This window comes from Thermothielavioides terrestris, chromosome 6, assembly GCF_000226115.1.
Source record: "Thermothielavioides terrestris NRRL 8126 chromosome 6, complete sequence".
NCBI lineage: Eukaryota > Fungi > Ascomycota > Sordariomycetes > Sordariales > Chaetomiaceae > Thermothielavioides > Thermothielavioides terrestris.
Window position 1 is genome coordinate 906,819 of NC_016462.1, and position 23,243 is coordinate 930,061.

The following is a 23,243-nucleotide window of genomic DNA, read 5'->3' on the forward strand; positions in this document are numbered from 1 at the left end:
GAAGATGGGCCGCAGGCCACTTATGTTCATGTGGTCAGAGAGCCAAGCACTCATGTATTTTCCTTCACTGTATTGAACCATGTATAGATGGCGAGGACGCCATCTTTTCTTCTCGTTCCCGGGCACTTGTCACACGTAGCTGTGACAGGGCCACCCATGACCGCACTGCGGTCAGGGTACGGAAGTGCCGAGTCGCGATGCTCGACTCTCGCGCCTCTTCAGAGCCCAGAAGCGACTTGTGACATCGTAAGAGCTGCAGCCACTCATTTCGTCGCCCTATGATTCTGTAACGAGGCCAGAGTAAAAGCTTGCCAGGTCGGAGGCGGAGTTCTCGCTGAGAGGAGGGAAACACCCAGCTCAGCCACCGGCCACCGAGCTCTGGGGAAATCCCAGGGACGTCGACCGTCTGTGGCAGTGTGGAGGCTCACGCCGGAGAGAAAATGAGAATCATCTCTGATGTCGTTGAGTTGGCGTTTTGAAGTGACGAAGGAACGCAGGTGCCGGGAAATGTGCCACCGTTTTCTTCGGACGACTTATTGCAGTACTGGGAGACGCCTTTTTAGGAGCGTGCATCGGCCTTGATTGGTGGTATGGAGGATATTTACCCAGTGTATAGAAGCTAGCTTAGCGTGGTATATATATCGGCGTGTAACATATATCGATCAATGTTTTCACGAAGTCAGTTGTCGATGGGAATATGGGCGGACGAAGAGCGGGCAAGCGCAAGCGAAAAATCTAGGTCCTATTCACCCCTTCAACCCTCTAATAATGCTCTCTATAGGCCCAGCTCCTGCTCTTCGGCCTTCCAGTGCCCTCATATCAACGACACGCTTACCTCCCTTTACCTCTACGACCGTCCGCTCCGTCATTCTTCTCCCCAAGAATAACCAACCACCTTACCGAGATACTAGCCCCTACTCCAGATACCTCCTCAACCCGCGCAGCCTGACCTTCGCCTCCTCGAGCACCTCATCGGGCTTGCACACGGCAAAGCGCAGGTAGTCCTCGGCGATGTGGGAGTTCGCGTCCGTGTAGAACTCGCTGGGCGGGATGGCGGCGACGCCGAGCTCCTGGATGAGGAACCAGGCGAGCTTGAAGTCGCGCGGGCGGCTGGCCACGTGGGGCGGGAACGGGTAGCCGTCGGGGATGCGCACGCGCGCCAGGTTGACCATGACGAAGTAGCCGCCCTCGGGCTGCGAGTAGGGGATCCCGAGCTCGTCCCAGACGGCGTTGAAGAGGGCCATCTTGTGCTGCATCGAGGCGATGCACTCGTCCCAGAAGGAGTGCGCGTCGGCTTGTTCGAAGCCTGAAGGTGGGAAAGGAAGGTCTGTTAGCTCAACAACAAGGGGGGGATAAATGAAAGGGCAGCAATAGAGGAGAGGGGGGGAACGGACCGATCGCGCAGGCTTCTTGGAGCGGCGAGACGGACGAGTAGCAGATGCGCGTGTGCGCGGCCGCCACGTATTTGATTAGGTGCGGCGGGCCCATCAACCAGCCTGTTGACGTTATCGGAACCATCTCGTCAGCATATGCTGGGCAAGCGAGAGATAGCGGCGAGACGCACCAACGCGCCAACCGGTGGCGTAAAAGTTCTTGCCAGCGGACCCGACCGTCAGGGTGATCTGCTCGACCTCTGGAGACAGCGTCGCAATGCGCGTGAAGGGCACATAGAACAGGCGGTCGTAGACCTCGTCAGACAGGATGATGATCTTGTGCTTGAGGCACAGGTCGGCGATCCTCTGCAGCTCGTCGCGTGAGAAGACCTTGCCGACGGGGTTGTCTGCGTCGTGTTAGTATTGACGAGGGCTTGCTTATGTGGGGGCCCCCAACGGGGGAAGGCCTCCATACGCGGCGTGTTGAGGACCAGCATCTTGGTCCGCGGCGTGACGGCCCGCTCGAGCTCGTCAAAGTCGATGGTCCACTCGGCGGCGGAGAGCGTCTTAACGGCGCCCTCCTTGGGCGGGTGCATGGGCACGTAGACGATCTTGCCGCCGGGCATCTCGATGTTGCTGATGTACCTGGCTGGAGTGTCAGGGGCAAGTCGGGTGAGGCCATAAGAGTCACTCCGGGGCTGCTTACTGATCGAAGAAGGGCTCGAAGATGATGACCTCATCCCCCGGCTCGATGAAGGCCATGAAGGCGCTCAGCATGCCTGGCGCAGGTCAGCAGCCTCGTACGCTAGAATTGCTCGGAGAATGAGACCAGACATGCCCTCGTTTGCGCCTGTGGTAATGGTGATCTCGGTCTCGGGATCCAGCTTGCGGCCCCAGAAGGGTGCATAGGCGTCCGAGATGGCCTTCTTCAACCGCGGGCGCCCCTTGGTCGGGGAGTACTGGTTGCACTCGACTCTGTTGAGGGCGTCCTTGGCGGCGTTCAGGATGAACCCGGGCGGGTTGTAGCCGAAGAAGCCCTGGCCCATGTTGATGATGGGCTGCTTGGGCGAGGCGGCGGCAGCCTCGTTGATGATGGTCCTGGGCGTGAGTGTTAGTCATGACTTTGAGACTCGCACAAAACGTGAATGCAATGATAACAGCGGGAGTGAAATAACGTTAATTATTACCAGACATCCTGCCGCTGGCTCGCAACGCGGGCAGCGGGCTTCAGCTTCTCGCTCATGGCAGGACAGGTGCTGTGCAGGTTTCTCCTGAGCGTGAGAGTGAGCGTGGGTGGGGGTGTGAGTGTGAGGGTGAACGTGAGTCTGGGCGCTGCAGCGGTCAATGGTCGCCGGAGCAGAGGCGCAAGCGTGGCAGGCAATGGCGAGCGCATCGGATGGTCTTGCAAAACGGAAAAGAGACCAATCACGGCTCTGGGAAGACCCTGCTGTCACCACGTTATTCAGCGCTCCGCCGTGGGATCCAGAGGCGCGGAACCACCGGGTTATGCTTTTCGGCGGCCACAGCCAGGACCCAGTCGATTGAGGTCCGTCATCGGCCTCCGGCCCAGATGCGCCCCCGTTTCGGTGTTGCGGATTCTGCGCGATTGTGCAATTCTTGGCGCAATCCGGAAATGTGGGGAAATTCGGGTCCGCGCCGATAAGCTTCCGTACAGAGCAATCTTGGCTTATATGCATCAATGAGATTATGGCCCCTTTATCTAAATATCGACAACGCCATTCCCCTTACTCGGGATATCTCGAGGGCATGGCACAAAGTCCATGTTCCAGTGCGTATTGTTGAGCGGTATATACATGATGGCTTTCTAGAATATACATTGTGTTGTTCACGGGCATAGAGTGGGCATCGTGTCAAACATGAGACTGATGCTCGAACTCCAGGATGCAGGGCACATTAAGCTTTTGCTTTTTGCTTGTCATGAGGGTTAATGAATATGCCTGAAGTTTCCGTTGCATTCAGTGTTTGTCAACATATAAAGCGAGTCTAAGAATACAGAGCATATCTGTGCAACAGCGGCTGACACCTCCCCCTCCACAGCCGGTGAGCAACTATCTGTTGGAAATGCAGCCGAACCGTATCACCATGCATTTCCCTTCAAGGTTATTATCACGGGTTGGGAAGGTCACCTTGTGAACTTGGATACACCTTGGCTTATGCTAGGTCATATCCTGACAAAGAGTCTTGAAAAAAAGTGGACAGGTTGAGAGAGTGCCAGCAGTCACAGGAAACCCTGACGACTACTCTCAAAACGAACAGTCTGCTTCTCGACAGATGAACTATGATAAAGACTTGGAGACATCAATGGAGCCACTCAATCTTTCAAAGCTATCCATCTGGATGAAGTACACTTAACGCCAGTTCATGCTAGACCGCTGGTGAAGCTGGGCCAGCAAGTGGTCATTCTCAGAGAGACGTCCAAACCCGCCTCTTGCTGGACCACACCAGCATGACGCCCTGCTATATATTCAAGCATCTTACAAGAGAAAGAGACTATCTCTGCTACAAGACTACCCTGCCCAGGCCCCCCGTCCTTTCCAGTTGGTTCGGTGTAAGTGAGCATAAGCATGCGATAAAGGGTGGCCTGGCTGTCCACATCACACCCCCAAAACACCAAAATACCAACGTTCTTGCCAGGCACAGCCTTAATCACCACCTCATCAGACGGAAGATGGCGCTTGGACCAATCTTCTTACACGTTCGCCCTCCCAGCGCACGATGGTCAAGGCGTGAATAAATCAGATTTTCGTCCTGACCGATCTTTCCTCACCTTTTCTCCTCATCCCAGCTGCCCTCGCTTCCTCTTCTTCTTCCTCCTCCACCACCACCACCATCATCGCCTCCCGCCTCGGCCGCTGCCCCCCCGCCTTCGTCTTCTTCTTTTTTTCAAATTTAAAAAAATAAAACTGAGACGGCGACAACCAAGATGTCGCCCCCCGACCGTCCCCCGCGTCTCCCGCTGCGGATGGCCGGCGGCCGTCCGCAGCCGGGCTACCTGCGCTGGTCCGCCCCCCGGGGCACCCTCGCGGGCCCCTCCGCTGCCGCCCCCGTCGCCCCCGCCAGTGCCCCCGTCGGCCCCGCCCGCGCCGACGACGACGCCGCCCCCCCCGGGACGCTGGCCCGGCCTCTCCCCGTCTCCCGGGGCATCCTAGATGCCAGGGAGAACGCGGTGGGGCCGGGTCAGGTCCGCCATGAGAAGGTATGTAATGACGATTTGAGTGTGGTCTGGCTCTGCGCGTCCTCCGCGGCCCTCCCCCCCAATCGTCCGCCTCACCCGGCTCCTCCTCTGGGTCTTGTACGGAACACCGTGACGCATGGTCTCGCCACTTGCAGTTGCCGCAGGCCCTGTCGAAGTGTCCCTTGACGCGCCGGCAGCCCGTGAAAGACCCGTGGCCCGGCCTATGTATGGCTGCAGTCGAGGCACGTCATGCCCGTACGACCGCGGCTCTGGATCAGGACTGCGTTCGGGTAGCCGAGGCGCCTCCTGGCCTTGGCCGAGTCGACTTTGCCGGCGTACGCCTCCACGTCGACCGAAGGGTGGGCCCACAGCGCCTTCTGCTTGCCCTGCGAGCGTCCTGGTCTGGAGAGGGGGCTGTAATAATCCCAGGGGTGGCATATTTTCTGCGCATTTGCGCCTGGGACTCAAAGGGGGAAAACGGCCGCTCAGTGCTGACAGCTCGGCAGACCGACCGGATCAAGGACTGGATCCACGGGCTCGAGGCCCTTTCTCTCGAGAGGGAGGAGGGGCTTGCCAGGTGGGAGGAGGAGGAGAAAAGACTTGCGTCGGCTGCTGCCCAGCGCGGCAGCGGCCAGGGAGAGAGTGCTCGGGTTGGCGCCAAGTGTCACGCAGTAAGTTCTTGGTTCATCGCCCTTTGCTCTTCCAAACCATGAACCGCACCTACCGAGTCAGCAGCCCTTCAAGCGCCTGTTTTCACACGTCATTCTTGCTTGGGAAACTAACCAGACTAACAAGCGCCCCTTGTCTAGCCCGACGACGATAACAACAACAACAATGCGGTCCCCAACGACCCTCCGGCGCCCAAGCGCAGTCGCTTGGGCAACGTTTGCCAGTGCGCCATCTCGCGCATGACTGGTCGCCGCGATGACGACAACACCACCACCAAGACCGAGAGCGGACCCAAGACCCGCATCCCCCGTTCCCCCGCGTTCGTCGGCAGCATTGTGGCTGGCAACGCCGTTACCACCGCCACCGGCACCAGCACCACCACCACCACCCCTGCCGCCACCACCACGGCACCTGCGCCTGGTCCCTGTGACCACCTCGACCGTTCCCTCCGCTTCAGCGCCTTCTCCGACGCGGGATCGCTGTTTGGCGCGACGGCCGGTTCAGCAGCCGGCACGTCCGTCCCCCCGCGCACCCTCAAGGTGGCCATCGTGGGATCTGCCGGGGCCGGCAAGACGGCCTTCTTCAAGTGAGTAATTGCTCGGAGACTCAGCTCGTCTGTGCTAACACGAGACGTTTCCTTTCCGCCAGGCGTGTGGGCAAGGGCTCTTTCATCCCGGTATGCCGTCCTCCCCCCCCCTCACCCCCCTTCTCCGTGCCCGAGCGTCCATCCGACCGAGCTGACTGAGCGCATCCCAGACATACACTTCTCTCGTCCCGGACCGTCAGCTCGTCGCCGTCCGCCTCGACGACGGCTCGGTTGTGTACGTCGAGCTGTGGGACTTGCCTGGCCTCATGGCCAGCGACCATGCGGGCCCGCTCCTCCCGACCGCTTTCCACGCCGCCATCATCTGCTTCAGCCTCGAGAGGGTGCAGAACCTGGCCGCGATCTCCCAGGTGGTATGTTGGGCCCAGCGAGATATCTCTCCCATCCCAGTCTACGAGACAAGAAACAAACCCGGTGCGCGACGACTGACACGCTACCTGCGCCAGTGGAAACCCAAGCTGGACGCCTCGCATCACAACGGCGACGTCTACGTGCTGGGCCTGAAGAGCGACGTGCGGCCGGAGGTCCCGGTCCTGCAGCTCAACTACCTCCCGACCGCCGCGGCGGTTCCTCGGGATCTGGTAAGGCAACAACTCCCCGAACCGACTTCAACCACCCACCTTGTTCCCCAGTCCGCGGAGGACCCGGAGACTGACTTGCGTCGCAGGGCGAGCAGGCCTGCGACTTGATTCAGGCCAACGGCTACGGCGAGTGCTCCGCGCGCACCGGGGCCAACGTCGACGCCGTGTTTCAGGCAATTGTCCAGAACACCATCAGCGAGCTCGAGGCGCGCGAGAACGCGGTCGGCGGGGGCCGTGGGGTGGAGCGCCCTCGGCCGGGGGTGTTTGGCTCGCTGGGCAGGTGCGCCCTGCGTCGCTTGGGAAGGGGCTCGCAGCAGGAGTGAGCTGGTCAGTGTTCCGTCTGTGTTTGGGGTCATCCCCGTTTCACAGCTTTTCTCTCTCGATTTAGTTTCTTCTTCCTGATCGAATTGGACTCATCTTGCGTGAGGAATGGGAAGGGCGCAGGCAAGCGGAATACAAGGAAGCTTGACAGGTTTGGAGGGCACAGCTGGCGTTGGGTTGGGCTGGGTTTGGGCCGGTTCAGAAGAATTAGGCTGCGTTGTCTGTTGTCTTTTTTACTTCCTCTTTTCTTACTTTTTAATTTTATTCTTTTTTTCTTGTCGTTGTTGGCGGTCCATGAATATTGATAGTATATTTGATAGTTCCAGGGCGCGAAATGCGCATTGCAGTTCAATCTATCTCATGACGTTCAGGTTGCTGCATGAAACACCCCCGTGAAGTGCATGCCAAGACAGCCAAGCAATAGGTGTGGAGAAGTTGGAGAAGCGCATGGCGGAGAGAGGTCTTGGCAGTTGTTCCGTGCTAACTGATGTGGTTAGGTAGTGCAATCCGTAATTACAGCGTAACGAATCTTTTCCGAAATGCCGGACAACAGCAGCTGCGGATCGGCAACCCTGGACACTGACGGCAACCTCTTATCAAAAGAGCGAGTTCGTCCACCCCTTGGCTCGGTGATCGCGCCGCTGCATGACAACCAACCCGAACACAACAAGCAGTACGGTTACACCCTAGCCGTTGAGCCCTGAATACAGATAATCTGTACATGCACTTATGAAGTCGCCTCTGCCCGAGCGGTGACCTCTCCTGGTCTCCTCCTGTCTCCTCCTCTCGCCTCCTCGGCAGTCAGGGTCCGGCGACACATCATATACCATGAGCGACTCCAACAGGATCAATGGCGCCCACGCGAGCGCGAGCGCAAGCAGCAGCTCCTCGACCGCCTCCTCTCCCAGAGGCTCCCGCGACAGTCGTCCGCCAGCGCCACCGCAGCCGCCGCCGCCGCCCGACCCTCCTGCCCTCTCCTTCACCCCCGCGCCGCCTCCCCTCCACGTCACCATCCGCTTCAGCACCGCGCTCCCCGACCTGCACCTCGACATCCCCTCGCCGCACCAGACCACCGTCGTCGCGCTGAAACACCTCATCCGGGGCCGTCTGGCAGCCAGCGCCGAGGCCGAAGCCGCTGCCCAAGACCCTGACAATGCGCCCACCAACGGCAGCCCGCAGCCCTCACCAGCGGCGCAGGCCTCGCTCGCCCGTCTGCGCTTCATCCACAACGGCCGCATCCTGCCCGACGGCTCCGTGCTCAGCGCCGTCCTGAGGGCTCCTCCACCACCGCCGATTTCCCACCACGCCGACCCCAAGGGCAAGGCCCCCGTCGGCGTGCACCCGCACCGCCAGCAGCGCGTCTTCATCAACTGCAGCATCGGCGACGCCCTCCCGGCCGCCGACCTCGCCGCCGAAGCCGCCGCGGCCGCGGCCCCTCCCCCACAACCACCCTCGCTCACCTCCGTCGCCCCATCCCGTTCCACATCCCCATTCCCGGGCTCCCAAGCCCACACCCCAAGTCCCCCGCCACGACCACCACCCCTGGTCACTTCCAACCCAGCCGCCGCCGCCGCCACGGCCACCAACTCGCTACAAACCCACCCGCACCAAGGGGAACCGAGCACGACGACGACAACGACGACAACGACCACCGCCCCGCCACCGCTCGGCTTCGACCGCCTCCTGCAGGCCGGCCTGACCCCGGCCGAGGTGGCCACGCTGCGCTCGCACTTCCGCGCCATCCACACGGCGCGCTTCACGCCCGACACCATGCCCTCGCCCGACGCGCTGCGCGCGATGGAGGACGCGTGGCTGGACAACGACTCTTCTGCCGCTCCTCCTCCTTCCCATCATGTAGGTGGTGTTGGTGGGAATGGTGTTAGTGGGGGTGGGTACACCCTCCTACCAAGCAGCGACCCGTCAACGGGGGGGTGGATGGACGGCGGCGGCGGCGGGGAGGATGCGGACGGTTTCGGCGGTGCCGGCGGCGGCGGGCTCGGGACGGAGGACGCGTTCGGGCTGAGCGCGGTGGCCGGCCCCCTCATCCGCGGCATGTTCATCGGGTTCGTGTTCCCGCTCGGCGTGGTCGGCTGGCTTGGCAAGGAGGACGGCCTGTGGTCGCGGCGGATGCAGGTCTTTGTCGCGTTCGGCGTGCTGCTGAGTCTCTCGGTCGGGGTGGTGCGCGCGCTGACGGGGGAGGGGTGAATTTTTTTTTTCTCGCTTTGTGGCCTTGTTTTCTTTGTCTGTGTGTATACAACAAATCTGACTGAGCGACATGATAGGGGATTGGGGGTTGGGAGGTTGCCTGTATACGACCGAGCGCAAGGCATTGCGTTTGTTTAGAGAGACGGCATATGGGACGGTTGGCTGCTTGAGTTTCTGTTTGATACCCCAGATCACGGACCGCATGCATCACGGATAATGAATAATCATAGAGCACAGCAGGCGGGCTATGGCGCGCTGGTCGAGCGGCCGTGTTGATTCCCGGCGGACGGATGCGGCGAGCCCCGAACGGGACTGACTCCCTTACCTTTGCCCCAGTCCACGCCGCCGCGGTTTCCGATGCTCCTTGCTGGTCGACCCCCCGAAAGTCTATCTACCTGACAACAAGCAAAACAATACACAGGCAATGGTATTCTTTTCCCTGCAGACCATGCAAAACGCCGAAACCAAACTCCCAAACCCCGCAACGTGATGATCGCTGATGCAAAGTCTCACCCTTTTTTTCGCCGCGCTACAGATACAGACTGTTGACCGAGACAATGTCGCGCCGTATCCTGGACAGGCTGGCCTCGAACTTCTCCTTGAGCTCTTCGCTGCCCATGACCCTGCCGGCCTCGGCCATCTGCCGCAGCAGCTCCTCGAGCCGGCGGAACACGCGGATCAGCGAGCCCTCGTAGACGTTGGCCATTTTGCTGTGCAGGAGGACAAAAATGTCAGCATCACACACATAAGAATAAGATGTCTAGATTTTACAGGTGAAAAAAAAGTCAAAACATACCACACCTCGGAAAACGGCCGCCCGTTCGCCCAGGCCAGCACCGTCTCCATGAGCTGCCACTTGAGGCTCTGCACGTACTCGTCCTCGTTGACCTCGAGCTTGCTCTCGGCGCTGACCTTGGCGATGACGCGGGCCTGCGCCTGGATCTCGCGCAGCGGCTTGGCCAGCTCCTCCCGCAGCTCGGTGGCCTCGACCTTCTCGTCGAAGACGAAGACGCTGAGCACGGCGGCGCACAGCTCCGGCGCCATCTCGTTGAAGAAGCGGTTGAAGAGCAGCTCGGCCAGCAGCAGTTCGTGGCCCTCGGTCGACGAGATCTCGCAGGCGACGCGCGCCTTCATCTGCACCACCTCGGCCTCGTTGATGAAGCCGAGGCGGCGCAGCACGCGCTTGCGCGACTTGAGCTCGTCGAGCTGCGCCACGCTGTGCGCCTTGGCGATGGCCCGCTTCTTCTCCTTGATCTTCTCGCCGAGCGCGAGCTTGGCGTCGAGCCGCGGCCACAGCTCGTCGAGCAGCGGCGAGTTGTGCAGCGGGTTGGCGATCAGGCGAGACTCGAGCACCTCGATCTTGCGCAGCAGCTTCTTGAACGACTCGTCCCTGATGCCCATGTTCTCGAGCGGGTCCAGCACCGGGACGCCGTCGGGGAGCCGCCGTTGCGCCTCCAGGAGCATCTTGCCCACCATCTCCCGCTGCTCCGCCGACGCCGCGTTCTTGGGCAGGTGCAGCCGGATCTGGCTGAGCGCCTTCATGCAGCTCAGCAGGCACGGCACTACCTCCCACCGGCCCTTGTCGCCGCGTTCGGCCGGCACGACGCCCGGGGGCACGGCCGTGTCGCCCTTGAGCAGCGAGCTCACCTCGGGGCTACCGGACGAGACCCTGAGCAGGACGTCGATGAAGTAGGATTCTTGCGGCGGCCAGTCCGGCTGCCCAAACTTGGGGCGCTTGCGCGCGACAAAGTCGAGAACAACACCCCAGCCGAAGTCGGTCCCGTCCGGCGCCACGATGTGAACGGCGCGGCCGGGCTTCATGAACTTGAGGCAGTAGGTCGGGTGCTGCATCACGCTGATCATGTCCTTCTGGTAGCCGTCCAGTTGCTGGCGGATGGTGCGGTACTCCTTGACGGTGCTCTCGTCGGGTATCATCATGCTGTCGCGCTCCTGCTGCAGGCTGGCGAGCTCCCGCTCCAGCTGCGGCACGCCGTGGGCGTTTTGGAACTGGAAGAAGCACCGCTCGAGCATGAACTCGGGCGAGATGGCCTCGATGCGCAGCAGATTGAGGATCATGTTGTAGCCGAGGTGGAAGGCCGAGTTTAGCCGGTCCTGGTGGCCGACGACAACGCTCCGGGCCACATCGGGCTCGAGCTTGTCGTCGACCATCATGATGACGATGCCGCGGTCGTCGAGACCGCGGCGCCCGGCCCGTCCGGCCATCTGGATGTACTCGGACGAGGTCAGCGGCCGCCGCTGGACGCCGTCCCACTTGGTGACCTGGGTGAAGACGACCGTCCTCGCCGGCATGTTGAGGCCGATGGAGAAGGTCTCGGTCGCAAACAGCACCTTGATGAGACCCTCCTGGAACAGAATCTCTATGGTCTCCTTGAGGATGGGTAGTAGGCCCGAGTGGTGGACGCCGATGCCCTTGCGCAGCAGGGGCAGGATGTTGCTGATCTGGGGCAGATTCTTGTCGTCCTCGGACAGCTGATTGATCGCATTTTCGAACACCTGGACGACCATGGCTTCCTCGTCCGGCGCATTGAACTTCATGACGGAAGTGTTGAGCGCCATCTGCTCGCACTCGTGCTTGCTGAAGTTGAAGACGATGACGGGATGAAACTTCTTCCTGATGATCATCTTGATGACCTTGGCGATGTCGGACTGCTCGGCGGGGGCCTCGCCGCCCTTGTTGGTCTTCTTGTTTTTCCCGCGTCCCTTCTGCTTGGCGCTCCAGTCGGCCGGGTCCGAGCCCTTCTTGCTCTCGATTTTAGCCATGGCCTCGTTGAAGTTGTTCTCTTTGAAGTTTCCCTTCTCGTCGACGATGAGATAAATGCCGTTGCTCCCGGCCGGAAAGAAGTAGTTCTGCAGCGGCGTCGGCCGGAAGTCGGTGTAGACGACGTGGCAGGCCTGGCGGTGGATCTTGGCGATCCATTCGGCGAACTGGAAGGCGTTGGGGATGGTGGCCGATAGGAAGACGTATCTAACCTTGTCCGGAAGCAGGATGATGGTCTCCTCCCAGACGACGCCGCGCGTCTTGTCGCGCATGTAGTGGATCTCGTCAAAGATGACCCAGGCGACCTCGCGCATGATCTCGGAGCCGCGGTATAGCATGGAGCGCAGAATCTCGGTGGTCATGACCAGGCAGCTGGCGGTCGGGTTGATGGTAACATCGCCCGTCATCAGGCCGACGTCGCCAAAGTCGGCCTGGAAGTCGCGGTACTTCTGGTTGCTGAGCGCCTTGATGGGGCTGGTGTAAATGACCCGCTGGTTCCGCTTGAGGCACTGGGCGATGGCGTACTCGGCGACGACGGTCTTGCCGGCGCTGGTGTGGGCCGAGACCAGCACGCTCTCGTCGCGCTCGATGGAGGCCACCGACAAGGCCTGGAAGGGGTCTAGGCGGAACGGATACACCCTCGCCGGCTCTGCGGGCGGCTTGTGCTCCGAGAGCGGGATGTACTCGTAGTCGAGGTCGGGCGGCAGCGCGACCTGGTGCTGGATATTGTGCGACAGCACGAGCGAGGCCTGGTCTGTCGAGGGAGCGAAGCCCTCGGCCGCCTTGACTTCTCGGGATTCGGCCGTCTCGAACGTGTCCGTAATGATGGGCTCGGCCTCCTCTTCTGTCTTGCGCCGCTTGTTGTCGCCGCGCCCATGGGCATCCGATGATGTGCCATTTGTTGTTGACTCTTCGTCTGCGACTTGTGTCTCTTCAACTTTTACCTTGGTGGCAGCGTGCTGGGTCTTGCCGCTGTCCCGGTCGCTGCCCCGGTCGCTGCCGCCGCCGCCGACGCCGACACCGTCCGCCATGTCGACATCGGCGTCAGCTGTGGCCTTGCGCTTGGGAGCGCGAGGCTGCTCCTCGAACACGGCGAAGAGGTCATCCATGGTGCAGGCGTAAATTGTCGGCCTCTCATGTGCTGTCTCGGATTCGAGCGCCCCTTTGAACTCGTTGTTGTGGTGGTACTGGCGGGTGTGGCGTGGGGAAGAATCGCTCTTTGTCTTTCCCTTGCATCGGTTGTCCCAAGCGGCCAGCGTCACGATGCTTCGGCGCTCGATGCTGATGGGACACAAAAAAAAGTCGGTTAACCTTATCGATGCCTCGAGTTCCCCACCTTTCTGCCGCTGGCCCACGTCTCCCTTTGAGAGGCGGTGTGAGTGAGCTTCGAAGAAGTGCTCACTGTGTTAATTATTCTGTATGTCCAGCGTAATTACCGTTCCTGCGCTCCGTGCCAAGCACGTCCGATAAGGTCTGTATGTATGTACAGTACAGGACTGTACGGTACTGCGAAATGCGGAGTATAATTAAGCTGTGTAAGTTACAAAGCCGTGTCCCACGGACCAACTTTCTTGTCCAGGCTCCCTTGAGCTCGTTCCATTCATCCGCCCCCAATGACTCTCCTGCAACTGCCTCCGGAGCTCCTGTTCCACATCTTCGCCTACCTAGGGTTTGAGTTCTTTGCGCAAGACCCGCGCCGGCTGGCTGTGTCGAGGAAGTGGCACGCCCTGGCCTGGAAGGTGTTCGCCCGAGACGTGCATCTCACGACGAGCTCGCTGAAAAAGGCCACCGATGGCGAGCTGGTCCTTGCCCGGATACAGCCCTACATTGTCGGTCTCAGCCTGCATCTTGAAGGGCGGGATGTCATCAGCCGGCTGTGGCCCGGCGGCTGCGTCCCCGCAGATTCCTTGGAGTTTGCTGAGCAGGTCGAGGCGTCCCTGACTAAGTTGGCTGCTGTGCTGCAGCAATGCGAGGGTGTGCGCTCTCTCGCGGTCACCACGAGAGGACTCCAACGCTCGGGATTAGTGATCACCCAGCCTCTCGCGGACCTTTTCTCGGTCCGCCACTTGACGTCTCTGGAGGTTGACACCGTGGGCTGGAATCTACGCTGGGGCCTCAGCTTTGGCGCGCATCTGTGTCGCTCTATTAATGCCGCGCTTCCGTCTCTGCGGCGACTCCGTTGCCGGATGGACAGTATGTGCGAGGCCTTGCTCGAGCCTCCGCCCGGAGACGCCCCTATTCCGCTCGACGATGTCATTGTCAACTTGAGCCTCGCGGAGCTACCCGAGACCGTCGCAGTCACAACCTATCGTTATGTCGGCCGCTGTCGGTCTATTTCGCGAGACGACCTCTTGCAGTTGAAGGAGGCCATGGAAGCCCAGGCGACAGCATTGTCCCTGCGCCTGGGGCGTCCCCGGAGGGTCAGGGTCATATCGCACGAATTCCCATCTTTCGAGATTCGTGCGTTCGATGCTGTGACTGGGAAACGCACTCGTCTGGAAAACAACATTGACTGGGATGCTGAAGGAGAGCCGGTCCGCGAGGCAGAAACGGTCAATGATGCGAACGGGCATGTTTGACATCCAATCACCCGTGGCCCCCGAGATGCCGTTCTTCTGCGAGTTTTACACAGGACGCTCTTATGACATTCATATTGCCTGTTCAGGACACATGCACATACCTGTACGGATCATCCCAGCGGTCGCGCGACTTCCCTAGCCCAGTCACGGGTTGCCGATAACCATATCTGGTGCCGTTATGGAAGGCATGGGCCTGCTCTGACATGCCTGACGTTTGTGTTGTTGGGGATCGCCATGTTTGTTTGCTCAGCAGGTGGGATTCATCAGGTCGACATGTTTTACCCCTTCCTCTCGTTCCTTCTCCTTTGCTTTGCCCCTTATTTTCCATTGTCCCTTTCCTTTCGCCTTCTTCCGATCACATGTGAGCTTCCGTCTTCATGCAATGGCATCCTAGTTTGCCTTTCCTTTTATTCCGCAGTTCTCGGATCCCTGTGGGCAACAGTCGCTGCTTGAATTCACGAGCGACATTGCCATTTGGGAAGTTGCCATCCCTGCCAGGCCCCACAAGGCAATGAGCAACCGTTCCGCGGCACCCGTGGACCCACAACTGCTTGGCAACCAGATTTCCTCGACCACAGCTCCCTTCCAGCCTGGGGGCTCTCAAAACCTTTAACTGGGCAGCTATTCAACACAGCACTGCAGCTATTAGCTTCAATTAGGCCCCCAACAAATCCTTTACCTACTGTGTGATTTTGCCATTGCGCTCGAGACGCAGAGCTTGTCACCGACCATGGCGACCAACGTCAAGCTCACCAACAAAAACCCCAGCCAACCGATCAAGGGGTTGCCGGGGGTCATAGAGCTGCCCCACGACATCACCGTCGAGAATGTCAAGATTTTGATTGCCCGCAAAACGGGCATCAGCGACTTCAACCGCATCGGCCTGTTCGACCCCGTATTCAGACACACTCTCAAGAACCGCCATGCGCTCATCTGGGACGACCTACACGTCAAAGAAGCCCGCGAGGTCGTGGTCAAGGATCTTGGTACGCCATCCCTGCGTCGGCCTCAAGAAGACACCCCCCCCCCCCTCTTCCTGCCACCGCGTTGCTAACCCACACCCCGCAGGCCCCCAGGTCGCCTGGCGCACCGTATACGTTATCGAATACTTGGGCCCAATCCTCTTCCACATCCTCATCCCCCTCGTCAGGCCGATCCTGTACGGCTTCGTTCCCTTTGTCGACCAGAGCCGGGTCGGGGCGCCCATGGCGCGCGTACAGTGGCTGCTGTTCGCCTTGTTCCACCTCCACTTCCTGAAGCGCGAGTTCGAGACGCTCTTCGTGCACAAGTTCTCGGCCAACACGATGCCGGCCCGCAACATTGTCCGCAACTCGGCCTTCTACTGGCTCGCGGCCGGCCTGCTCTGCGCGCTGGACATCTACCGCCCCGACCAGTCGTCGGCCCGCGACGAGCTCGGCCCGCTGGATCTTGTCGGCCTCGCCCTGTTCGTCGTCGGCGAGTCGTGCAACTGGGTCGTGCACCGGCACCTGGCCAGCCTGAGGAAGCCCGGCGGCACCGAGAAGGGCATCCCGAACTGCATCGGCAGCAGCCTCGTCACGAGCCCCAACTACATGTTCGAAGTCCTGGCCTGGCTGGGCGTCATCCTGATCAGCCGCAGCTGGACCGTCGTGTTCTTCATCAGCATCGGCATCCTGTACATGCGCAGCTGGTCCCGCGGCAAGGAGAAGGCGCTGCGTAAGGAGTTTGGCGACCGGTACAAGAAGAAGCGGTACACCATGCTGCCGGGGCTGATCTGAGCCCGCAGGCGTGCTTCATGCGGTGGTTCAATGGGGGATGTACGATGGAAAAGATCAGGGTGGCCATACACCAGGGTGGCCATACGGGGTGACGTTATTGCTACGCTGCGCGAGATATAGACTTAGACGCTGCGCTTGCGTTATCCGTAATTGTTAATCACCTAGATAATGACCTGTTTTGATAAAACGCACAGTTCGTTGTCTCGTGAACATGATTGACGCTCTCCTGACTTACGACTCCGCTGCCACTTCCTCCCTGTCCACAAAGGCGCTCTCTCCCGCCGGCGGCGACGCAGGCAGCGGCACCGTCTCCGGCCCCGCGGCATCGTTCATGACTACATCCCCTTCCCCGTCCTCTCGATGATGGCCGTCGTGCCTATCCCTACTCGTCCCCAACCCGTCCTCCCTTCCACCCGCCTCACTCCCACTCCCACTCCCGCTCCCGCTCCGACCCTCACTCCCCTCTTCCTCCTCCTCCCCATCACTCCGACTCCGACTCCGACTCCCCCTCCCACTCGCACTGTCACCCTCCTCACCCCGATCCACCAACCGCACTGTCTCCTCGAGAATCAGGAACTCGCGCTCCAGCATCTCGGCCCAGTTCTGCACGTCGCCGATCTCCTTGACCCGCCGCGCGTGCGCCTCCGCCAGCCGGCCCAGCCGCTCGTTCTCCCGCCGCAGCCCCGCCGTCGCCCGCGCCACCTCCCGCTCCTGCCGCCCGATCGCCGCGTGGTTCACGTGCAGCTGCGCCGCCCGCGTCGTGAGTTCCCGGTCCAGCAGGTTGCCTATCGATGCCAGCACGGCGGTGCGCGCTTGGGTTATTAGCTCGCTTGTTGGCGGCGGCGGCGGCGGCGGTTGAGGTTGAGGATGGTGGTGCGGCGGTGGATGAGGGGGGTGAGAGGTGGGTGGTGGTGGTTGGAGGTGGGGAGGAGGAGGAGGGTGGAACGGGATTGAGGTGGATGCAGAGGTGGGCTGGGTTGGCGTGTTCGTGCTTCGGGACGGGGTGGTGGTTGATGTGCTGCTGCTGGCGGTGGTGGTTGTTGACGGGGCGGACGAGTGGGGAAGAGGCGCGGCGGACGTGGAGACGGAGACGGAGACGGAAGAAGCGGCGACGGATGCCGGGCTGGTGGGGTTGTTGGACGGCGGCTTGATTCCGGACCGGGTGCTGGTGCCGGTACTGCTGCCGGAGAGGAGGGAGGAGAAGAAGCTGACAGGTTTGCGGGCGGCCACGGTTGCGGCATTGGCGCTGCTGCTGCTTGCCGACGGAGAGGCTGCCGTGGCCGTAGCGTTGGTGACGGACGGCGCCGACGGCTGTGCCCGGCTTATCGACGCTGCGGTGAGGGGCATCGGAGGGGACGACAACGGCATCGCGGGAGTATGCTTGTAATCAAAAAATTCAAGGTCGCCGGGGGTGGATGTAGCAGGCGCTGATTCTTAGCCAAAGATATGCATAAGCGGGAATTGGAGCCGAATCATGCCAGCATGGAACGAGTCGTTTGCGTTTCGCTGCGCGTGGAGGGTTGATGTGGGTGAGTGAGGTGAGTTTTGATGCGGGGGTACTTGCCGGTGGTTAGCGAGGTCGCAGAGCCACAGCAACAGATGGGAGATCAAGCTGTGTCTGTCTGCCGTGGAACACTGTGTAACAGCGCGAAGCGGCTGTGGATTGTTCAACCAACTCCGTGGACCACGCATTACCACGCATTGTCAGCCAACGCTCCTTTTGGTGAGGATCACCAACATGTACACGCCGTCACACAACGTGTCCCCGCAGAAGAGATGGAGCACAAGCTGTCATTGCCTCTCGTCCAGCTGGGGCTAACCAACCATGCATTCAATTCAATTGACAAGACATTATGGATATCCATATGCAACCAAAATCAACATGCCGCTCAATGCCGCCCTGAACCGCAATGATGTATCGACACGCCTATATCTTCCCCCCCAAAAATGCCCCCGACAAAGGAAACAAAAAAACTCTCCCACAACAGCCTTTCTTAATATCCGCCCACCTTCATATTCCCCCCCCCGCTCGCAAACCTAAAGCCCGCCTGCGCCAGCGGTCCCTGTCCCCCCGGACTCAGCGCCGACGACGGCGTGAGCACCCCGTCGTGCGACCCCACGCTGCTCATCGAGTTCAGACTGGCGGTGGTCAGGCTCGCCGTCGAGCTGGAATTCATAGTCCCGCTGCGCGACGCCGGCATGCCGCCATTGCCAAACGCGCCACCGCCGACGCCGCCGCCTCCTCCTCCTCCGCTAGCAACGGTGCCCATCGAGAGCATGGTATCGGAGCGGTCGCGCTCGAAGACGCCCGAGAACGCCGACGAGAACGTGGCGCTCTGCGGCGTGGACGGCACCGTGGCCTGGACGGCCGGCCCCAGGGCTGCGCTCTGCGGCGTCATGGGCAGCGGCACCGGCGTGGCGGAGGGGGCCTGCGCGCTGCCGCCGCCGCCGCCGCCGGCCGAGTACGGGCTGGCGAGCGGCTCGGCGCCGGGCTGGCGCAGGAAGTAGGACCACGGCGAGGACATCATCAGGTCGCACGTCTCCTTCATGCTCTGCTGGATGGGCCGCAGGCGCGTCTTGGTGTCGACGGGCAGCTGGATGTCGTTTTGTAACTGCATGATCTTCTTGATCAGGACGTACCACGAGTCGATGAAGCTGTTGCACAGGCGCCAGAAGGCCGACTGCGTCCGGATGCCGGGCTCCTTCAGCTTGATGGACGACAGCCTGGCCTTGAGCACCTCGGTCTGCTGGATGGACGTGTTGCACTTAGCGACGAGCGCCCGCCAGGATTGGACGAGATGGTCTGCGGAGCGCTGGGCGGCGGCCGCCCGCATCGACGACATGAACTGCGTGTTCAATGTCGGCAAGACGCGCATGACCAGTTCCGTCGTCTTTTGGAGCGACAGGAATATCCTCTCAAAGATGCGATCTTCCTCGGTGAAATCGGCCGTGAGGTTGCGGGTGCCCGTCGTGCTGGTCGATGCAAACGACTCGCCGGACCGTGGCGTCGCTGCGCTCACCATCGGCGGGCGGCCGGCGCCGTTGGCGTACGGCATCGAGACATCCGTTGCCACTCGTAGATTGCTCGGGTTGTAGACGAATGTACCGTTGCGCGGTCTGCCGTTTGCAGCCGCCCGATCAGCGGTTGGCGTAACCGAGTTTTCACGAGAGTGAGGCCGTATCGTCTCGCCGAAGTCGGGTCGAGCTACGGCGGGGAAGGACCTCTGAGCGCCCTCCGGAGGAGCCCCCTGAGAACATGTCACACGCAGCTCCATGACGCTATTGTAGAGGTGCGTCAGCATCGTGCGGATATACCGCGGATCGCCGTTGTCCAGGAGGAGGTCGACGTTGCTCATCAGAAGCGAGCATACGTGGGTGTAGGCGTTGATGAGGGTGAGGCAGGCTCGCTGGACGTTCTCGTTCTCTTTCTGGCCAATTCCGTCGTCTGCCGCCTGGTCGTGTCTTTGGATCTCCAATTCCAGTTGCTCGACATGGGCATTCGTATTGTAGACCACGATCTCGAGGTTCGACCTTCGGGACGTGCCGTCGTTCGTCAGGCCGACCAGCGTCTGGATCATGGGATGGATTTGGAAGATGGAGTATAGGATGCCTTTCGCAGCCTCCAGCACCGGGTCGAAGACTTTGGATTCGCGGCGTCGTTCGGGCAGCACCGACAGCCTGCGAACGTACACGGGCCGCTGCAAGGCTGGCTCGGCCGGACTAGCCATGTTGGGGCTTTTCACCTGCATGGCTGCCCCGTTGCCCTGCATTGCGGACCCATGGCTGAGCCCGCGGTAGTGGCTGAAGCGGTTGGTGACGTCGATTTCCTCCAGCGTACTGAGCTCAGACCGCTTCGACACCATGCCCATCCGCCGGGACCTGCTTTCGGATCGCTCGCGGCTCGAGGTCTGGATGATGGTCTCCGAGTTACTGCGCAATCGCTCATTGGGGTTGCCAATGGTCAGCGGCATGACCCCTGGCCGCCGCTGCGCCGCGTTTTGTTGCGAGAGCCCTCGGTAATGCGAGCGGGTTGGTATCGGCGGTGGCCGGGGTAGAGCCGGAGATCGGACGTCGGGGAGCTCGTTCCCATTGACCTTGATCGGGAATCTGCCACTAAAGACTCGCTTGATCGTGGGCCGGGGTGTTTCGGTGCCCTCCGACGCGCCGTCGGCCGGTGATTCGGCTTGGCCGCTGGCCTCTTGCTTGAGGAACTTCTTGAGAAGCGCCGTGGCAGCGACCTCGGTCAACTCATTCTCCTTTGAAGCGCCATCGTTTTGCCCGCCAGCTCCCTGCACTTGTAGTACCTCTGGCGGTGGGAACTTCAGCGGATTCCCTTCAAACTTCACCACAGAGAGCGATGGCATATCGGCTAGACACAGCGGCAGGTGGGTGATCTTGTTCTTCGGTATCGAGAACACTTTGAGAGATGAAAGCTTGACGATCTCAGGCGGGAGAACTTGCAACATGTTCCGGCCAAGATCGAGGATTTCGAGCGACTTGAGATCGCAGAGCTGGAATGCCGGCTCGGTCAGCACAAGTAGATCCCAAGGCTCCACAGCACAAGCAACGCTCACCGCCAGAGGGAATTCCTTGATCCTGTTCTGCCGGACGTTGAGATACCGCAGGGATGTGCACTCGGAGAACCTGGCGGGAAAGGTTTGCAGGTAATTGTGCGATAATGCAAGGCTGTTGCGGAGCGTTAGACAACTGGCACAGCAGGTCCAGCGCAGGAGTGAGGGGAACCCACCGCTCCAATTCATCCTTTATGATGTCCACAATCTCCTCCGGCAACGTCTGGATCTTCTTCCTACTCAGGTCGACGGTCAAGCCGGGCTTGAGCGTGTTGGCGACGCCGCTGGCCTCGGCTGCCTTGGCCTCGTTCTCGTGGGCGACCCGCATCGCCTCTCGCGCCATAGCAAGCACCTGGCTGGGCGAGGCGGGCTGGCCCGCCGAGAGATTCGACGTTGAGGGCACATCTCGAAGGCTCGGAACGGGGGGTGGAGGTGTCGGATTCGCGAGCGCGGCAGCGGCGATAGCCCGACGGGCTTGCGCCGGGTTGTCGGGGAGGCCCCGGGGGAAGTCCATCAAGTCCACCGCAGGCGATCGCCCGTCAATCGATCCCCGCTCGGTTCCAGTCCCAACGACAGTGCGGCCGAGGGTGCCAGCACTCAGTCAACGCTTTTCGACCTTGCGTGAGACCAGGTCAAAGAGTGAAATTTCAGGCGGGCTGGGCGAGGTGGTGACGGGCGGTCGGGTGATCGGGCGGGCTCATGGCGAGACCAACCTCGCGTGGTCGGGGGCAGGGGGAGGGGGTTCGGGGAAGCGACCCCGGCGGTGAACTGGGGAGGTTATTTTGTCGGTGCCAAAACAACCCGGGGGAACGGCAAGAGGCAAGCAGCACGTCCTCTCGTCGATGTCCCGACACAGCGGTGTCAAGTGTCAACGGTTTCGTGCGGATAACGCAGGTGACAAGTTCACGGTTCGAAAAATTGTCCCGGCCTTGTTCTGTCTGGACTGGTGCTGCGCTGCCGTTTCGGGCCCATGTCAGGTAGCAACATAGGGGTTAGTGTAGGGGCACTGTTGGGGTGCATCTTGGCTGGACAGGGGTGTGGCAGAATTCGTGCTGGGCAGAACTGGTGCGACCCCGCTTGTCGGGGTCCGTGCCGTCCCATTCGCCTTGGCCAGGGCGTGTCTCTAACATGAGCCAGCGGGAGGCTGGATCTTAAAGAGGTCCCGCCAAGACTAATTTCGGCCAATTGTCGGCAATGTTTTTACAACGTCAGTACCCCGCCAAGACCGCCACGGGGTTTGCACTATCGCCAAGGGTTAGTTCGCCAGGGGTGCGGGGGGCGGCACCAGCCCCCCTCTAGTTAGGGCTCGGGTTATAGTTAGGGTACGGGTCAAGGTTAGGGTACGGGTTAACTTCGTTTTCTTTTTTTTCGATTTGGTTGAGGTTTTACGAAGTTGTTGCTACGAGTCTTTGCAAGTCTTCGTTGTTGATGTTACTCAAAGTCGTGGTGACCCTACTCCCCTCACGGCGATTTGTAAATACTTGTAAGCGGTAGGTTCCGAAATTAGTCTTGGCGGGACCTCTTTAAGAATAACCCAGCGGGAGGCTGGCACGAAAACAGGCCTAGCGCGCCACAAAGCTGCAAGGGACAAGGCACACAGCTTTTCCAAACGTCACACACTGCGGCAGCAGGCACGCCATCCACGAACGCTTACTTGGTACCTATGAGGAGCGTCCTGAGCACGGAGACATCACGCTGCCGCAGAACTGATTGGCTACGTGCGGGGTCACATTTGAGCGCGTGGACACCCACAAAACGCCAAAGTTTCCAGGTGAAACGAAACAGCGCGTGCATGGAAGCCTGATCGAGGAACAACCTTCCACTTGACCGTTAGGGTGTGGTGTGCCTTGACTTCCCCGCTCCCGGTGCTCTCGTACCGCCCGACGCGCAGGAGCGGCTACACTGAAAGGAAGCTTTGATTGTGTGCATAACTCAAGCGATCTGCACTCCCAATCGAGACGTGGCGATTGGTACAATATTAAGCCGTGCAACCCTTGGCGCTGATGACTTGACGCCTCCCCGCTCAATACGCAGCAACGTCTGCACAATACCTGTGCTATGTAAGCATATCTGACCGAGTCGAATCCTGTCCCACCTGCCCGCCAGGTTCTCTGTTACACTACACCAGAGCATTCTTGGCAAGAGCAAGGAGGCTTCGGACTCTGAGCTGGAGCACTTCGTCGACAAGACTGAACCGGTAAACCTTGGGCCACCCAGGCGAGTCATGTCAGCCAGGAGACGCACAAAAAATATCAGACGGAGATCGGCCCAGAGATCGGCCCGCAATGTGATGACATGACCCGTGGTGGTGTTTGTTCCCCACTCAACGTTTTCCACGTGCGGCTGCGGAGCTAGCGCCGACGCCGCGGGGATGTTATTTCGGGAATATCGCAGCAGCGAACGTCTTTTCTCAGGGGGTCGACCTCCATCAACTGTAGCTCGGAGCCGGGCTGCGGCTCAGCATCGACACGCATCTTGCGGCCCGGTCTCCGGTTGGGAACACACGCATATGCTACAACGATAGGCTAGCCACCGCCGGGAACCTCCGAGCGAGATAGCTAGGCTTTTCAAAGGAATGGAATGATTGGGCTGTAAATGCATCCTTCGG

At 60.6% G+C, this 23,243-nt stretch overlaps 8 protein-coding genes across 8 annotated transcripts; 5 read left to right on the forward strand and 3 right to left on the reverse strand.

Moving 5' to 3' along the window:
* Positions 1 to 914: 914 nt before the first annotated feature.
* Positions 915 to 2,616, reverse strand: THITE_2156589 (uncharacterized protein; the record flags this gene model as incomplete). Its single annotated transcript, XM_003657485.1, has 7 exons — positions 915 to 1,306; positions 1,395 to 1,496; positions 1,565 to 1,780; positions 1,849 to 2,018; positions 2,080 to 2,152; positions 2,212 to 2,471; positions 2,561 to 2,616. 7 exons carry the CDS (start codon positions 2,614 to 2,616, stop codon positions 915 to 917), a joined length of 1,269 nt encoding a protein of 422 aa, XP_003657533.1.
* A 1,701-nt stretch (positions 2,617 to 4,317) lies between these two features.
* Positions 4,318 to 6,746, forward strand: THITE_2092703 (uncharacterized protein; the record flags this gene model as incomplete). The annotated part of the gene is made up of 8 exons (XM_003657486.1): positions 4,318 to 4,590; positions 4,725 to 4,904; positions 5,076 to 5,240; positions 5,379 to 5,824; positions 5,887 to 5,914; positions 5,995 to 6,195; positions 6,289 to 6,423; positions 6,510 to 6,746. The coding sequence occupies 8 exons, from the start codon at positions 4,318 to 4,320 to the stop codon at positions 6,744 to 6,746; spliced, it is 1,665 nt and encodes a 554-aa protein (XP_003657534.1).
* Positions 6,747 to 7,740: 994 nt separating this feature from the next.
* On the forward strand, positions 7,741 to 8,943 carry THITE_2010369 (uncharacterized protein; the record flags this gene model as incomplete). Its single annotated transcript, XM_003657487.1, has 4 exons — positions 7,741 to 7,849; positions 7,934 to 8,221; positions 8,357 to 8,607; positions 8,752 to 8,943. Coding segments are annotated over 4 exons (840 nt in total), but the record flags the coding sequence as incomplete, so codon positions are not given.
* Positions 8,944 to 9,463: 520 nt separating this feature from the next.
* THITE_2123361 (uncharacterized protein) lies at positions 9,464 to 13,002 on the reverse strand. The gene is made up of 2 exons (XM_003657488.1): positions 9,746 to 13,002; positions 9,464 to 9,659 (listed from the first exon to the last, which is right to left on the reverse strand). Exons 1-2 carry the CDS (start codon positions 12,835 to 12,837, stop codon positions 9,479 to 9,481), a joined length of 3,273 nt encoding a protein of 1,090 aa, XP_003657536.1. The 5' UTR covers positions 12,838 to 13,002; the 3' UTR covers positions 9,464 to 9,478.
* A 301-nt stretch (positions 13,003 to 13,303) lies between these two features.
* Positions 13,304 to 14,348, forward strand: THITE_2123363 (uncharacterized protein). The gene has a single exon (XM_003657489.1). It carries the CDS (start codon positions 13,342 to 13,344, stop codon positions 14,305 to 14,307), a length of 966 nt encoding a protein of 321 aa, XP_003657537.1. The 5' UTR covers positions 13,304 to 13,341; the 3' UTR covers positions 14,308 to 14,348.
* A 402-nt stretch (positions 14,349 to 14,750) lies between these two features.
* THITE_2123364 (uncharacterized protein) lies at positions 14,751 to 16,180 on the forward strand. Its single transcript, XM_003657490.1, has 2 exons — positions 14,751 to 15,293; positions 15,376 to 16,180. Exons 1-2 carry the CDS (start codon positions 15,038 to 15,040, stop codon positions 16,062 to 16,064), a joined length of 945 nt encoding a protein of 314 aa, XP_003657538.1. The 5' UTR covers positions 14,751 to 15,037; the 3' UTR covers positions 16,065 to 16,180.
* Positions 16,181 to 16,215: 35 nt separating this feature from the next.
* On the forward strand, positions 16,216 to 17,474 carry THITE_2123365 (uncharacterized protein). The gene is made up of 2 exons (XM_003657491.1): positions 16,216 to 16,849; positions 17,277 to 17,474. Exons 1-2 carry the CDS (start codon positions 16,428 to 16,430, stop codon positions 17,449 to 17,451), a joined length of 597 nt encoding a protein of 198 aa, XP_003657539.1. The 5' UTR covers positions 16,216 to 16,427; the 3' UTR covers positions 17,452 to 17,474.
* Positions 17,475 to 18,058: 584 nt separating this feature from the next.
* On the reverse strand, positions 18,059 to 21,502 carry THITE_75149 (uncharacterized protein; the record flags this gene model as incomplete). The annotated part of the gene is made up of 3 exons (XM_003657492.1): positions 20,812 to 21,502; positions 20,639 to 20,750; positions 18,059 to 20,575 (listed from the first exon to the last, which is right to left on the reverse strand). Exons 1-3 carry the CDS (start codon positions 21,147 to 21,149, stop codon positions 18,059 to 18,061), a joined length of 2,967 nt encoding a protein of 988 aa, XP_003657540.1. The 5' UTR covers positions 21,150 to 21,502.
* Between the last annotated feature and the right edge of the window lie 1,741 nt (positions 21,503 to 23,243).